Here is a 15,461-nt window from a genome sequence, read left to right as displayed (position 1 = left end):
AAAATGTACCAACTAAATGCAAATTTACTCTATTTGATACATGTTCATGAAATTAAATATGTAAAACCAAGTGTTAAGTATCAAACCAAACATTATGAAAATTATACCATGCAAAATGTAGATAAACTCCAAAATTAGCATGTATTAAATCATAATAAAGAGTTCAAGATTTAAAATATGTCCAAAATTTATATCATTATAAAAGTAAATAGATAATAAAAAGTTGACAAATAATAAGATGCATCACTTCATAATGAAAAGTTTTATTTTAAATATGTCCAAAATTTATATCATGATAAAAGTAAATATAACATTAAAAGACTATCAAATAAAAAGTTGCATAAATTTAGAGAATCTCGCTGAAATATATGATCTATCAACATCCTCGTGCTCTCATCTCAATCATGGGTTCCCTACACAACATGTGTAATTGCATATATACATAAGATTATGTATTCATCAAAACAAAATTATAAAAAGTTTCAAATTCTATGCAATACCTCATGGTGGTCCCCGTCCATTGTGCCCTTGTGTTGTTCGCCATGCATTGTGCCCTACTGGATGCTCTATCCAATACATGGACATGTATATATTAAAAATTTAAAATTACACATGAAAATGAATAAACTCGCAATATTAAACAAATTTTTACATGGCTTTTTCAAATTGTTTAGATGATCCTATCCTCATTGTTGACTCCATCGCTAAAGTCCCTGGAGAATGGAAATCGTCTCCACAAACCTAAAATTTCAAAATTTTAAAACTATAAGATAAATCTATCTCATTTTTTAATGAAACTTTGACTTCAATTTATAACAAAACATAAGTTAAATATTCAATAAATGTGGCACATCTCCTAATAGGGAGGAAGAGGGTGGTGTTATGTCCAAAACATTGGACAAAATCATAAACTATTGACATTTAATTATATATACATAATTATTTCTTTTAAAAACAAGTCCTCACAATATACCGATATAATAAAAGTAGAATAATAATTGTATCAACATGAACTCTTCAAAAACAATAACATCTCTCAAAATATCTTCATTGGAGCTTAAACCTGGGACTATTAAATTATAGAAATTTTGGTTCAAAAAATGAGTTTTTTTTTAGGTATTAGACTATATCTTAAGAAAATAACAAAATGTATGTGAATTGACATTAACACATACATTACAAATTACATTAAAATATCCACCGTAAATATTAACACATACTGTTCCCACACCCTCTTCTTCATGAAAAATTAGGTATTGGCAACCATTTTGACAAGCCTTTACATATTCTTTAAGCTCCTTAGTATTCACATTATCTATCTCCTCATCTATTTTATATACAAAATTAGCACATGAATTAGCTCTTACTCTTTGTCAATTTATACTGATATCAATTCCGGTCAATGCACTTTGTATGTTGTCCATAATGGCATCCCTTCCTTCTCAACCAATTTGAGAAGTGGCATCCATCTCTGACCGCAAAGTTACCAAAAATTTGGATTGAGAGAATATTTCGATGAAGAAGCCAACATAGAAGAAGGCGTAATGCAGATATCTCAGCAAAGTTATTTGAGCCTGATCCGAGGCCTACAGAGGCTTTAAGGGAGTGATCTTGATTAAGGTGAATACAAAGTCCTGCCCTTGCCTTGTTGTTCTGGGAGGCCCCATCAAAAAAGGCCCAAGGAATACCCTCCTGGATATTAACAGGCTTTGAGAAATTTTGAGGAGGTTTGGGATCGGGAACAGGAATGGCAGAGTAGATAGCTGCACAGTTTATCACTGTGACTGCGACGGGGGTGTCTTTATCTTGAAACAGGCTCTTATTTCTCGCAATCCACACCCCCCAGAAGTAAATAAGAGGAAGAATTCTCATATTCCCTTCCGGGAAGGTTTTCCACCACCTACTCCAAACCGCTTCCAAAGGTTCATCGCCCAACTGTGCCTTGATGTTGAGCAAACTAGATATCTCCCCCCAAATCTTTTTTGATTCAGCACATGAGATAAAAAGGTGATTAATAGATTCCTCTTCTGATTTGCACAAAGGGCATCTCCCTGGTCCAACTAGATATCTGGCTCGCAAAGTATCCCAGGTTGGAACTTTCCTTTTTAGCATGCACCAGAGGAAAATCTTAGCTTTTGCAGGTCCTTTAAGCTTCCATATAAGTTTCGACCACCAATCTGGATTGCCCCAACCTTTCTTCTGCATAAGGAAGTTGTATCCTTCCTTAGGGGTATATTCTCCTGTATCCCCTTGCGCCCATATCAACAGATCTGATTCATTTTTGAGCCTGACATTAGAACGGTGAAGTTCTTGGATGTAAGAACACCATTCATTCTTCCACCTGATCTTTATTCCCAGGTCTTCTGCACTCTTCCAAGCCTGACCCCATATTGAGGATTGACCAATTTTCTCCACCTGGTTTAATGTATAAATGCCCTTATGATCAAGATGCCTGAGTAAGCCTGGGGATAGGGCATAAGCTTCATTACAGCCTACCCAGGGATTCCTTCCAATCCTGCAATGTCTTCCGTCACCTATCTTCCAACCCAGCCCTTGTTCAATCACAGAGAAGGCTTCCACCGTTGCTTTCCATACAACTGAAACATTCTTTTTCCTCTTTTCCTGGCTTCTGATCCAGTCCTCCAGAGGGACCGGGTATATGTATTTTCTTCTGACCACTCTGGTCCAAAGATTCTCCGTCGAAATAAGTCTCCAACCAGATTTGGCTGCCAGAGAAAGGCTAAACTCAGGGAGCCTTTTTATTCCCCATCCTCCCCATTCTTTGGGTCTTGCCAGCTTGTCCCAAGCTACCCAGGGGAGAACAGAACTTTCTTTAGCCCCTGCCCATAAGAATTTGCTACAGATCCTCCTGATTTTTTCCATCACACCTTTCGGAACCCAAGTTAAGGCTGCCCAGTAGACAGGGATGGCTAGTAGTATTGATTTAATTAAGGTTAATCTGCCTGCTCTGGACAGCCATTTGTGACTCCAGTGAGAAATTCTAGCTTCAATCTTAGCAATGAGCCAGTTCCAGTCCTCTATCTTGTATGCTGATGGTTTTAACCAAAAGCCCAGATATTTAAAAGGGGATTCCAGCTGTTGATGATGGAAGGGGAAAAGATTTAGCACCAAGGATCTTTCCCTTCTTTCAATATTTGCCATAGAGACCTGAGATTTCCTGTGATTAATCTGCATGCCAGTAGCTTTCAGAAACAGATCAATTATGCTTTTAATCTCCTTAATTTCATTGATAGATCCATTAGTGAAAAGCAAAATATCATCGACAAAAAGGAGGTGGGTAATGAAAAGATTAATTGCTACCTCAATACCTTTTACCTTCTCCTCTCTTCTAGCTTTATGAATCAACCTGCTTAAGCCCTCTGCCACTAGAAGAAAAAGAAGAGGAGATAAGGGGCATCCTTGCCTTAATCCTCTTTGGCTTTTGAAAAAAGGGGAGGCAGCTCCATTAATAAGGATCGCAAAGCTGACGTTGGAGATACAGCCCATTATCCAACTGATGAAAGAATAGTTGAAGCCCAAGTGAGTTAGCAGCATCCGAAGATAAATCCAGTTTATTCGGTCATAGGCTTTAGATAGATCAATTTTGAAAACCACCCCTTTCTTTTTCTGCTGCCTGACACTGTGAATGACTTCCTGGGCTACTCCTATGGCCTCATGGATTTGTCTCCCATCCAAAAACCCGAATTGTTCCATTGAGATATTCCTTGACAGAATGGGAAAAATTCTTATAGCTATCACCTTTGCAATAATTTTGTATATCCAGTTGCATAAGGATATCGGCCTGAAGTCTTCAAAGGTCTCCGGGTCATCCTTTTTAGGAATGAGAGCTATGAATGTTGAATTGAAGGGCTTGTAAACTTCTCCTTTCTGTCTTGATTCTTCAACTACATCAGTTATTTCAGAACCTATTAGATCAAAGAAGAAGAGGAAGAGTTCAATATTCCATCCGTCCGGTCCAGGGCTTTTTTCTTTAGCCATGAGTTTCATAGCTGCTTCAACTTCATCCTTGGTAACAGGGGTTAATAAATCCTCTGCTTCATCCTCTTCGACAAATCTTGGAAAACATTGAGCAGTTCTAATAGCCTCAGCTATTGTGGCTTCTCCCGAATCTGAGAAAAGACTTTGGAAGTGTCTCTGTCCAAGACCGGAGAGGCCTGAGAAAGTATTTACCTCCCTGCCTTCTTCATCTTTTAGGCTCCAGATGGTGTTAACAGATTTTCTCCCTTTTGCAAAGTTATGAAAAAAGCTGGTATTCTCGTCACCTACTTTCAACCATATAGCCCTGCTCTTGAGCCTCCATTCTTCCTCCTTATCCAAAAGAATTTTGTTCTGAAGCTTCTCCAATTGAAGAATTTTATCCTTGGAGGCCGGCGATATATAACCGTCCTCCTCGGTGCTTTCCAGAATTTTCAACTCCTCCCTGATTCTGTTTAATTCTTCATTCTGTTTGGACTTCCTATCCTTTGCCCAAGAAATAGTTGCCTTCTTCAGTCTCTTGAGATTCTCCATGAATAAGAAACTTTTGTCCTCCCTTGCATCCCTGTCCGGATGAATCCATGATTCCACAAAAATATTTTTAAAGGAGGGATCTTGAAGCCAGGAAGAGTTAAATTTAAAGGGGGAAGGAGGCTTAGGGGGAGGGCAGGAGATATCAAGGAAAATAGGGAAATGATCAGAGTTGCCAATTTCCTCCACCCATTGCTTGAAAATAGGAGCCTTTGAGATTAAACCTTCAGAGAGGAGGAACCGGTCCAATCTTTTTGCAATTCGATCCTCCCCAGTCCTTCTATTCCTCCAAGTAGGTTTCAATTTAGAAGGGGAAGGGTCTATGAGATTGTTATCCAAGAGAAGACTGAGGAAGAAATCCGACAGGGGGTCTTCCCTTGCTGAAGGACCCCATGCTTCTGCGCGCCCTATTGAAAAATTTAAATCACCTCCCACAATCAATAGGGGCGATTTCATCAAAGATTTGTTCAGCAAATCGTTCCAGAAAGACTCCCTACCTTGGCAGGGGCCATAAATATTAACAATCAAAAAGGGAAGGGAAAAATCTGGGGAAATGATCTCCATACCCATTACTTGTTTCGACCCCCATAGGTTCATGACCTTAATTCTTCCTTCTTTGTAGCCTATTGCCAACCCCCCGGAATGGCTTGATGAGTCGATTGCTGTAAATTTCCAACCTGGGAGGAGGGAGTTTAACATATTTTCCACTTCCGACCCTTTTCCCAGAGTTTCTTGAAGGAAGATAATGTCAGATTTAGAGGAAAGGAGCCAATCTCTAAGGGCCAGTTTTTTAGGTTTGCTGGCCAAACCTCTGCAATTCCATGAAGACAGGATCATTTGATTACTGAGCCGGGGTTCTGCACCGCTCTAAGTACCCCAGGAATTGAGTATTGTTTCCCATCAGCTACATCCAACTTCGCTTTTAGCTTTGCCTTTGATAGGTCCGAAATTCTACCTCCCTTGTTTTTTGGTAAGCTTTGGGAGGCGATAACCCCTAAACCACCTACAGAAACGGACGGCCCGGACTTCCCAACCATTGATCTGAGATTATAGGGGCATGGAGTCTGAGGGACCAGATGACCAAGAGGAGGCCACTTATCATCACTATTTAAATCTAGGGAAGGCATGGCAGCCGAAAGGGTGTCGATGTCAGGGGAGCCCGCAATATGATCAGTGATTTGGTTTAAACCATTATTAGGAGAAGAATGAAGCGAAGGAGAATTTTGATGGTTATCAGATATAAGCCCTGGAAAAAGAAAAGAGGAAGGATGAGGATCTGGACACTTACCCTTCTCAGGTACTGAGGCATCGGGCTGATCATCACTTGAAAATTTTGCAATCTCCTCCTTAGAATCCTCCAGTTGTGCTTCTGGGTCCTTGACCGCTTCATGGGGCTGGGAATCCATCGGTACTTCTGCGTTCTGCCCCCCCTCCGTCTCCATGTCTTCAGCGTTCTGCTCTGTCATGCCTTTTTCCTCTTGAGGCACGGGTCCTTGCCTGAAAACTGGTTGGCTTGGAAAAGGGGTCCTCCGGAATCGCCTTCTTCTTCTGGCCTGCGTGCAATCCTTGGCAAGGTGACCATATTCATGGCATTGATGGCATCGGAAAGGCAGATGCTCATAATCCAATATCTGTTCGAAAACGTAATCTTTGTATTGGAGATTGATTTTTTGCGCAAGACCGTTGCTGGGATTAAGACTCACCAAAATGCGTGCCATCGCTCTATCTTTGGTCTGCAAGAAAGACATATCTGCCTCCAAGAAAGTTCCCAATCTATTACCGATGGATTTGAAAACTGCTTTGGTCCAAAGGAACGACGGAGACCCGGGGCCCTTACCCAAACCGGGAAAACATCGGTTTTTTCTTTGAAAGCATCAAACAAGGGACTCCACTTTTTCAACAGGACTGGAATATTGTCGATAATCCAATTCCTACCGAGCACCCACTCCGCTGCCTCCTTGTCCTCGAACTTGAGCATAAACCAGCCCTTAGCTAGTGCTAAGGCTTCAAACCCCAGGGGTCTGTCACGGACAAAATGTTGTTCTCCCCATGTCTGCAAGAAGCTTGACGAAAACTTCTTACCTCTTGCCCTGCCTACCAGCGTGCACTCTGCCATTACTAGGGTTTCATCGATAGAGACCTCCATGCCGAGGATCAGGTTGCCCTCCAGCTCCTGGGATCCAATCGGCCTTTGGGTTTTCCTTTTTCCCCCTTTTTTCCCAGAACCCTTAGCTAAAACCCTAGCTTCCTCAAAAGGACCAGTCCATTCTGGTTCCTCCAAGGGCGGAACCGATAGATTCTCTACCTCCGGAAAAGACTGATAAGGCCCAGTGTTATCAGGTATCGGGATATCTGCTTTGAGCCTCCCATCCGGCGGTACAATGAAGCCTTCCGACTCTCCCTCGAGGCTGCCAATCTGGTCGTTGTGCCCTCCTGCATTGTTTTCATTTGTAAAAGAAGGGTTTCTTAGCAGAGAGACCCTAGATAGCGAAGAAACCCTTTCAGAACCCCTGTTTCTGCTTGACCTAGAAGCAAGCCCTAAATTTACCACATCCTCAATGCCTCCTGAAAGAAGAAATCTTCCCGACCCTGCTTTGCGCTTAGAACTGGGAGAGTGACCCGCTGTGAACACTCTACCCGCTGCTTCTTCACTAGCTGGCTGCTTTTGGAATACTTGTCTGCGAGCCTAGATGGCAAAACTGTCATGGTCCTTACCAGTTTGCTGTGACAACACCTTATTTCCTTCCGAAACTGGGATTAACTTGGAGTGTTCAAACCCCCCGAAATACCGCTCCACATTTTGTACTGTCGGTTCCTTCCCCCAAACAGAAAGAATGTCTTCCAATTCTGGGTCCAAGCCGACCAATTCGTTGGGGTTTACCATGGTTACAGGAGCCGTTCCGAGATAACCGCCTGAAATAGTGCTAGATGCCAGAAAAACCTTGTCCTTACTCTGGTAAAACGGGAAAAGCGAAATTAGCCTTTGCGATTGCTGATGGAGGGATAACACTCGTCTTACTGCGAAAACACTTTCGAACAACCTCCAGCTGCCAGTCGAATCAGATAAAGATATTCCTGCTCCTACTGCTGCACACGGACAACGACATCTTGCTCCCTACCCGTGCCCTGTGCGAGGTTCCGCCCGTAACCCTAGCTGCCAAACCCTAGCTATCCGCCAAAAAATAAAAATCGAATAGGGTGGTGTTATGTCCAAAACATTGGACAAAATCATAAACTATTGACATTTAATTATATATACATAATTATTTCTTTTAAAAACAAGTCCTCACAATATACCGATATAATAAAAGTAGAATAATAATTGTATCAACATGAACTCTTCAAAAACAATAACATCTCTCAAAATATCTTCATTGGAGCTTAAACCTGGGACTATTAAATTATAGAAATTTTGGTTCAAAAAATAAGTTTTTTTTTAGGTATTAGACTATATCTTAAGAAAATAACAAAATGTATGTGAATTAACATTAACACATACATTACAAATTACATTAAAATATCCACCGTAAATATTAACACATACTGTTCCCACACCCTCTTCTTCATGAAAAATTAAGTATTGGCAACCATTTTGACAAGCCTTTACATATTCTTTAAGCTCCTCAGTATTCACATTATCTATCTCCTCATCTATTTTATATACAAAATTAGCACATGAATTAGCTCTTACTCTTTGTCAATTTATACCGATATCAATTCCGGTCAATGCACTTTGTATGTTGTCCATAATGGCATCCCTTCCTTCTCAACCAATTTGAGAAGTGGCATCCATCTCTGACCGCAAAGTTACCAGACGAGGAGGTTTGCATACCAAATGTGGTTGAGGGCAAGGCAATTCAGTATCACGTAATGCACCCTTATGATCATATAACTGACCTCTCGCAGTACAATAATATTCAAATGGAAGGTCATTATAATTGGGTTTCATACCCAAAAATAATTATGCATAAAATAAATTTCCAAAATACATTGGAACCTTGTCATAAAATCTGAAGCTCTTCATTTAACATATACTCAAGACTAAAAACGCAAATGTTGAAGCACGCACATTTTGAAAATTAAATACAAATTTTTCTAAAACATGTCAATTTCACCAAGTTGTGTTTACATAGTGGGGACACACTTTCTATATAATTGAAAAAAACACATGGTCATTAAAAATGACACATTTATAACTAAAAAACACACACATATCAAAGATATCTTACAATTTACATCAATAAATATTGATGGATAACTTCTTAACACTAAATCGTCTTTAACACACAAACCTTGAATTTCCATTGCCTCGTACAATAGATCACTAGAAATCCTATTAAAGTTTGTGAAATGTCTTATGCTAAATGATTGAAATTGACTAACAATATTTTTTGCTTCTCCATGCAATTGCTTTAACCTCTCTCTTTTAACTTGGTACACGTCTTTCATCTAGTTTCACACAAGTTCGAAATTGGTGAAGACTACAATTCCATTGGATCCATACTCCCTAGTTGTTCCTAAGCCTTCTATCACTGCAATATAATATGCTTCATTGTTTGTTGTTCTTCCAAGTACATTCATTTTCCTTTGGAGGACTACGTTCATCACAATATTGCATAGCACATAACTAATCACTACTTGCCCTGGATTGGGATAACAAGAAACTTCTATGCATAATGCCCATTTTTCAACCATGTTAAATGGCTTTTCTAATCCATGTAAAAACAAATTGAATAAAATGAATTTAATATATTTATACACGTATTGTTAGGTTGTGCAAAAGATCACTGTTTAGACAAATCTATCAGAACATTAGGTAGCAATAAAGGTTGTTTCGTTTTGGTTGGATGGTTGGAGAATTTTAAGAACAAAGCAACTAAAGATCTCTAATTCAACTCAAATACAAATCTCTAATTCATTCAAATTAGATTCAACTCAACTGAAGATTGAAAGTATTTACTAATTTGTTTTTATGTTCATTCCACAGATACAAATCTTTCTAATTCAACTTAGTTTCAAATTACCCAAGTTTGAAAGTATCTCTTAATTTTTTTTTAGTTTCATTCTTGGAAATTTAACACTTATTCTGCCTTGTTATAAAATTTGTTTATTAAAGATATAATACATGTTTATTTATATGACACACATGGGTCTATTTATATGCTTCTTTAAAAACTATAGTTAACAAAGAAAAAAAAGAAATGAAAAATGATATACTAGCTTCATTCTAGTAAATTTGTTGGGAACAGGTCCCCTGGGGTCAATTTTGGGTTTAAAACCCAAGTTTTGGGGCAGAAAGCCCGAATTTTGTATAAATAAATGTAAAGTCTCCACATTTTCTGATCGCAGATCGTGAAGATATAAAGAGTCCAAAAGGGTTTCCATCCTTTGTTTAGATATGTTGTGTTGGCTTGATGAGATCTGCCCTTGGTCCGTAGACCATGGGATTTTATAAAAAGGAGGTCTTAGAGGAGTCTAAGTGAAGTGAAGTTCAGTTAATTGAGATAGAGTCATTTATGAGTCTGTAAAGAGCTAAGAGCGAGAGTCTTAGTGTAGGAAATAGTCTCTGCAGCTGAGTGCGCAGACCCCTGTAGTTGTGTGCGCAGGATAGTTAGAGTCTGTACTGAAAATCTAGATCATCAATAAAGAAGATTATTCTGAAATTACTGTGTATTTAATTATTTCAATTGCATGCGATTATGTTATGTTAAGCATTGGGTTTATGTCTTATTTCTAAATTGATGCGTGAATATATATGTTTCCTCTGTTATATGAAAGAAACTAGAGGTATATGTTTATGCAAAGCTAATCTTAATTGCATGATAGAATTGGCAAACACTTAAGATAATTCGAGGAACTATACAGAAACGTAGTTACAGAGGTGTGTAATTGACAATATTACTTGTTAAGGTTACGAGAAGGACGCCCGCTGACCTTCACGGGGGTTCTAAAAGACTAATAGAGAAGTGCATTGATAAGCCCTAAAGGCTTATTGATCTCCACGAAGGAAAAGCTAAGGTATAAAACCAACATCACAGACATATCAAGGTGTGGAAACTTGGTTCTTGCATCCCCCCATACTGCTTCGGGTGAGACTTCAGTCTGCGCTCTGTGGACTGAAGCCAAAAGGGCTAGTAGTGTAGGGATTTTATTGGCTGACTAATGTTAAACCTGGGTCAGGGCCCATCAAGCCAACAAATGGTTTCGTTTCTAGGACTTGGATCTGCATACTGAGATGTGTGATGTCACATCATTGGAATCTAACTAAAAAGGAGACTGAAGACTCATTGGATAGAAAGATACATGAATTTGTAGCGTAAGAAAACAGGAATCCATGATTGACGAAGGAATAGTGGTTGGACAGATATCTATACACAGAAATTCATGAAATCTTCTTCTGTTCTTTCACAGTTGAATTATACGAGTGGATCATGAATTTGGCAGATGGCGAGGGAAGCTGGAGTTTTGACAGTCCAATTGTTTCGACCCTGAAGTTAGTGAGGAAATTGGCAGCCTTTGAAGATAAGAGTGCATGCGCTATCAATCATTAGCTTGAACATATGATAGGAGGGTTTGTGATAGAGTTCAATGAGACTCACCACGTAGATAGGAGAATATGAAATGGACCATTTTATCTTGGATCTAGGGTCCGACATGAACGTTTTTCCGAAACAAACATGGGAAATAATGGGGAGACTTGTGCTATAGTGGTCTCTGATCCAGTTAAGGATGGTAAATCAACAAAAAATCATCCCAATGGGGAGGCTGCAGGGTGTAACAGTTGACATCAAAGGTTCAAGAACACTAGCGGATTTTAAGGTAATAGAGATTGTGGATGATAGCAATCCCTACCCTGCCCTCCTTGGGATTGGTTGGGCCACTGACATGAATGGGTAATCAACTTGAAAAAGTAAAAGATGATATTTGAGAAGAAAGTGCTCTGCGTAGTGGTGCCACTGGATCTTGCAGAAGGATCGTGCTATACAGAATCGGTCCGTGATTATGAAAGTGATGACAATTTGGACCAAATTTACAAGGTAACAATGCGAGACCAGGATTGGGTGATTTCGACAGCAGACAAACGTACTGCATGGGACCTATTAGCTCTACTATGTTCTTCAACATTTGATGGATAAAAACAGGTTGGGCAGTGCTGGTTTTGGTTGCAAAGGGCTCGCAGTAGTTTTTCCCTCTTTTCCTTCATTTTCCCTACAACTCCATAAAACCCCGCTATCCCTGTTTTACACCCACATTTAGTATTAAGCCATCTTTCCTTAGCTCTCAGGTGCTGGGTTTAAACATTATAAAACCCCGATAACGTGACCGCACACTGTAACCTGCCCTTTGCTCATCACTCTGCTTACACTCTTATAACTCCCGATAACTCTGTTTTCCTTTAAGTTTCTTCACAAACTCATATAACCCTGATAACTCGATCGAGCACCTTTTGCATGCCTTTTTCATGTCACATCAGTTAAAAATGGCACGTGCTTTTACCCTGCCATCCGATCCTCCGCCTTGCGATCCAACGATATACGCTACTCCCGCTCCCATAAACTGCATGCACGATAGCCCACGGGGAAAGCGGTTTCCCGCCAGACCCACCAGCCATGCATCACAATTGTATTGGATCACGCCCCCGTATGCGGATACCACCTGCCTCTTGTAAGTGGTGCGGTGAAATCGCTTACCACCCTCTCATACGTCCTCCCACTCACTAATCATTGTGCAACTTCATCGCTCGATGACCGTTGGATCTCCCCGCACATATTCCTTCTGATAGCCCATGTAATCCGATCTCTGCCGTCCATCTGCCAGATCTGACAGCTTACAATCAATTGCGCCTCTGTTTCTTCCCAACGCCACCTGCCAAGAGATCTCAGTCGCCCGTCTGTTCCATCCAATGGCTGGCATTCATTCCTAGCCCTTCACTCATTTTCCTCGCAGTTTTCGTGTGTTTTACCTATACCATGCTTCCAAGGGATGAAGGTGATTGTCTACCAACTCTGTGCAGTTAAGCTTCAACTAATACATTCAACGCATTGTACATCCGAAGGACGAGAAGGACGGCCTCGAGCAAATCAAAGCATTTATCAGTCATGGAACTCCTTCAATGTAGCACTCCACTGGTTCGTGAAGTACAATAGAGTACCAGAAAGGGTCATTTTGTTCATTAAAACAGTCAGATTGTATCAGAGACTCATATCGAATAGTTAATGTGGTTGGTAGTCCATTATGACCCCTCCACACATAAGATAGCAGATAGTTTTGTAATCAACCTCCATATATACCAAGAAACAAGATGTAATGAGGGTTGATGGATATTGTTTTGATGTAAAGTGATGTAAAGTTCAACTTCTGGAGACTGTACCTACTGTGATACCTGCAGCGTCTGGTCTCCATTTTCAGCTAATACAAGCGTGTTTTGTTGTTAATTGCTCACTTTCCACTTCTTCTTTGTTCTAGGTTGTGCCTATTATGCATTTTTCATGTGCTCTTGATGTTTAGCATTAGAGGGGCTATCATCCCACCTCTAGGTTAGAATATAGTAGGTTTCATTGAATATGTGTGCATGTTTCTGTTGTTTTAATGCCAAAAGGTTGTCATCTTGTCTGTGCATTAGGAAATAGATTTATAGACCTTTCTACTGGTTGCAGCTGGCAATCACATGGTCTTGTGCATCTGTTCGTGTGGTTAGTATTCTCCATGTTCACTTTATCCTCAAACTATGAGTAATTGGTAGTCTAAAGCCTTGTAGTCTGGGGGTGTTCACCCATGTCTAGGGTTAAGCATAGTAGAAGTGGTTATCTGGCTTGAATATACATCATTCCTTCCATTCATCCACCTATTTCCAACATTTTTGTTGAGTTTGTAATGTTCCAGAGCATCTCTGAGATACAAACTGGGAGAGTTTCTTGGGGTGATAACATTATTTGGCGCCGTTGCCAGGGAGAGGAGATTGAAGCTCAGCTTCCCTGGGAGAATGACACAGTTCCAAATTTTGATGATAGACAAGGTCTGGGCACATTTCTGGTTGTAATTATCTATCTGGTGACTCCACTAGGGGAAGACCAACATTTGGTGACTCCACATTGAAGTTCTAGCTCAATTTGTGAGACATACTCGTAGAAATCCTCAGAAATCACGAGCTGAAATAGTGTCTGACCTTGAGAGGTCTGTCAAATAGAAGAAAGCATCACAGAAACGGGCATAAGGATCAGGTAAGCCTAAGAATTCTCATGCACCTCTGAAGGATAAAGTTATAGCTGAAGATATACAGTTTAAAGATTTAGAGCCCAGCACTGTTAATAAGGAAATTCCTGGAGAGATTAACACGGCCCCTTGTCCATCTTGTTCCCCTTTGAATCTCAATCCAAAGAAAGTTTCCCATATAGTCAAGAACATCCTTTTGTCTCTGCCATCCATCACATTACTTTCTACTGCTCAAACTACTAGTGTCCTTCCACATATCCCAATCATGGCAGGCCAACAAGCACCCACGAGGATAGAAAGAATTGTTGCTGCTAGATATGGACCCATGGTCTTGCCTGCTCCTTTAAATCCCATGCTTATAGGAGAATATAAAAAAATATATGCCTAAGTTCACTGGCACAGAAGGAGTGACAGCAGAAGAACACCTTGAAGCTTTTTATAGTTATGATGATAACTTAGATATAAGTGAAAGTGATGTGTGGATGAGATTTTTTTCTCCAGAGTATTGATGGAGAGGCCAGAAAGTGGTTAAGAGAACTAGCTCCTAGATCTATTACTGATATTGAAACCTTAAATGATGCATTTTTGAAGCACTGGGGAATAAAAAGGACTTGCTATATTATCATATTGAGTTTGGTAACCTGAAGAGGGAAAATGGGGAATCATTGCCTGATTTTAATAAAAGATTCAATCGTATGTATAGTAAGATACCAACTAAGGTAAAGCCTACCCCCACATTTGCCAAACTCACTTATGCCAATGGTTTTGACTCTGATTTCTGCCTTTTGTTGAGAGAAAGGAGATGTGCTACTCTGGTAGACATGCAAGATGCAGCCCTAGAAGTAGAATCTAATATCATGGCTGCAGAAAAGCTAAAAAGTCAAGCTGACAGAAGGAGGCAGAGAAGTCAAGCTTCTACTTCCTCTACTTCATCTTCAGAACCTAAATTAGATAAAATGACTAAGATGATAGAGTCATTGGCTGCTGAAATATCTAAGCTGAAGGTTGAGCAAAATTCAGGAAAAACAAGGCAGCAGAACACATTTGCTCCAAGAAACCCAAATCCTTTCAGAAGAGCAAATGAGAAGTTACAAATAATTCAGAGGGGTAAAGAACCAAATGAAGAACAGAAAGTTAAAGCTCCTTTCCAATATTTAGTCATGGAGGAGCAACAATTTGAAGATGAGGATGAAATTCACTGCATGGAAGATAAAGGCAGTGCTGCCTTTTTGACATTGGTTGCTTATAAAGAATCTTTGCTGCAAGAACAAGATAGTCAGGAGTGGGACAGAGAGGTTGTTCTACAAACTAGTGATCAGCAAAGATACAATCTGAGGTCAAATGCAAAAAATGTCAAGGAGAATACTGCCCAAAAAGATGTTGTCCAAACAGAGTCACAGAATATTAGACATAGAAGACCAGCAGTTGATCCAGTCATTCTCAAAGCTTCAGTTCAAGAGGTAAGATGTTCTGATAAGTTGCCTTCCTCTTTCAGCGTTGAGTCAGAGGTCTAAAAGTTAAAAATATCTATGCCTCTGATAGAGTTGGTCAAGAGTGAAGTGTTTAGAAAGCCTATCCTTGAGGCCATTGAGCTGGAAATCACACAAACCTCCACCAACTCTATCAATTTGCAAGATGACAAGCCTGCCATTGTGCTTAGCCCCATGATTGAGCTTGCTGATAATTATTCTCCATCTTTTTATGTATCCTTGACCATTCCT

The 15,461-nt window shown here is 40.0% G+C and overlaps 1 protein-coding gene across 1 annotated transcript; it reads right to left on the bottom strand.

Moving 5' to 3' along the window:
- Positions 1 to 670: 670 nt before the first annotated feature.
- Positions 671 to 5,097, bottom strand: LOC149169688 (uncharacterized). The gene is made up of 3 exons (XM_089425292.1): positions 3,490 to 5,097; positions 1,530 to 3,189; positions 671 to 741 (listed from the first exon to the last, which is right to left on the bottom strand). Exons 1-3 carry the CDS (start codon positions 5,095 to 5,097, stop codon positions 671 to 673), a joined length of 3,339 nt encoding a protein of 1,112 aa, XP_089281418.1.
- Between the last annotated feature and the right edge of the window lie 10,364 nt (positions 5,098 to 15,461).

Source organism: Pinus tabuliformis, chromosome 4_2, assembly GCF_031772625.1.
Source record: "Pinus tabuliformis cultivar Carrire ecotype Pingquan chromosome 4_2, CPIR1, whole genome shotgun sequence".
Lineage (NCBI taxonomy): Eukaryota > Viridiplantae > Streptophyta > Pinopsida > Pinales > Pinaceae > Pinus > Pinus tabuliformis.
The sequence above is the reverse complement of the archived record's forward strand: the minus strand, read 5'-3'. Positions and strand labels throughout refer to the sequence as shown.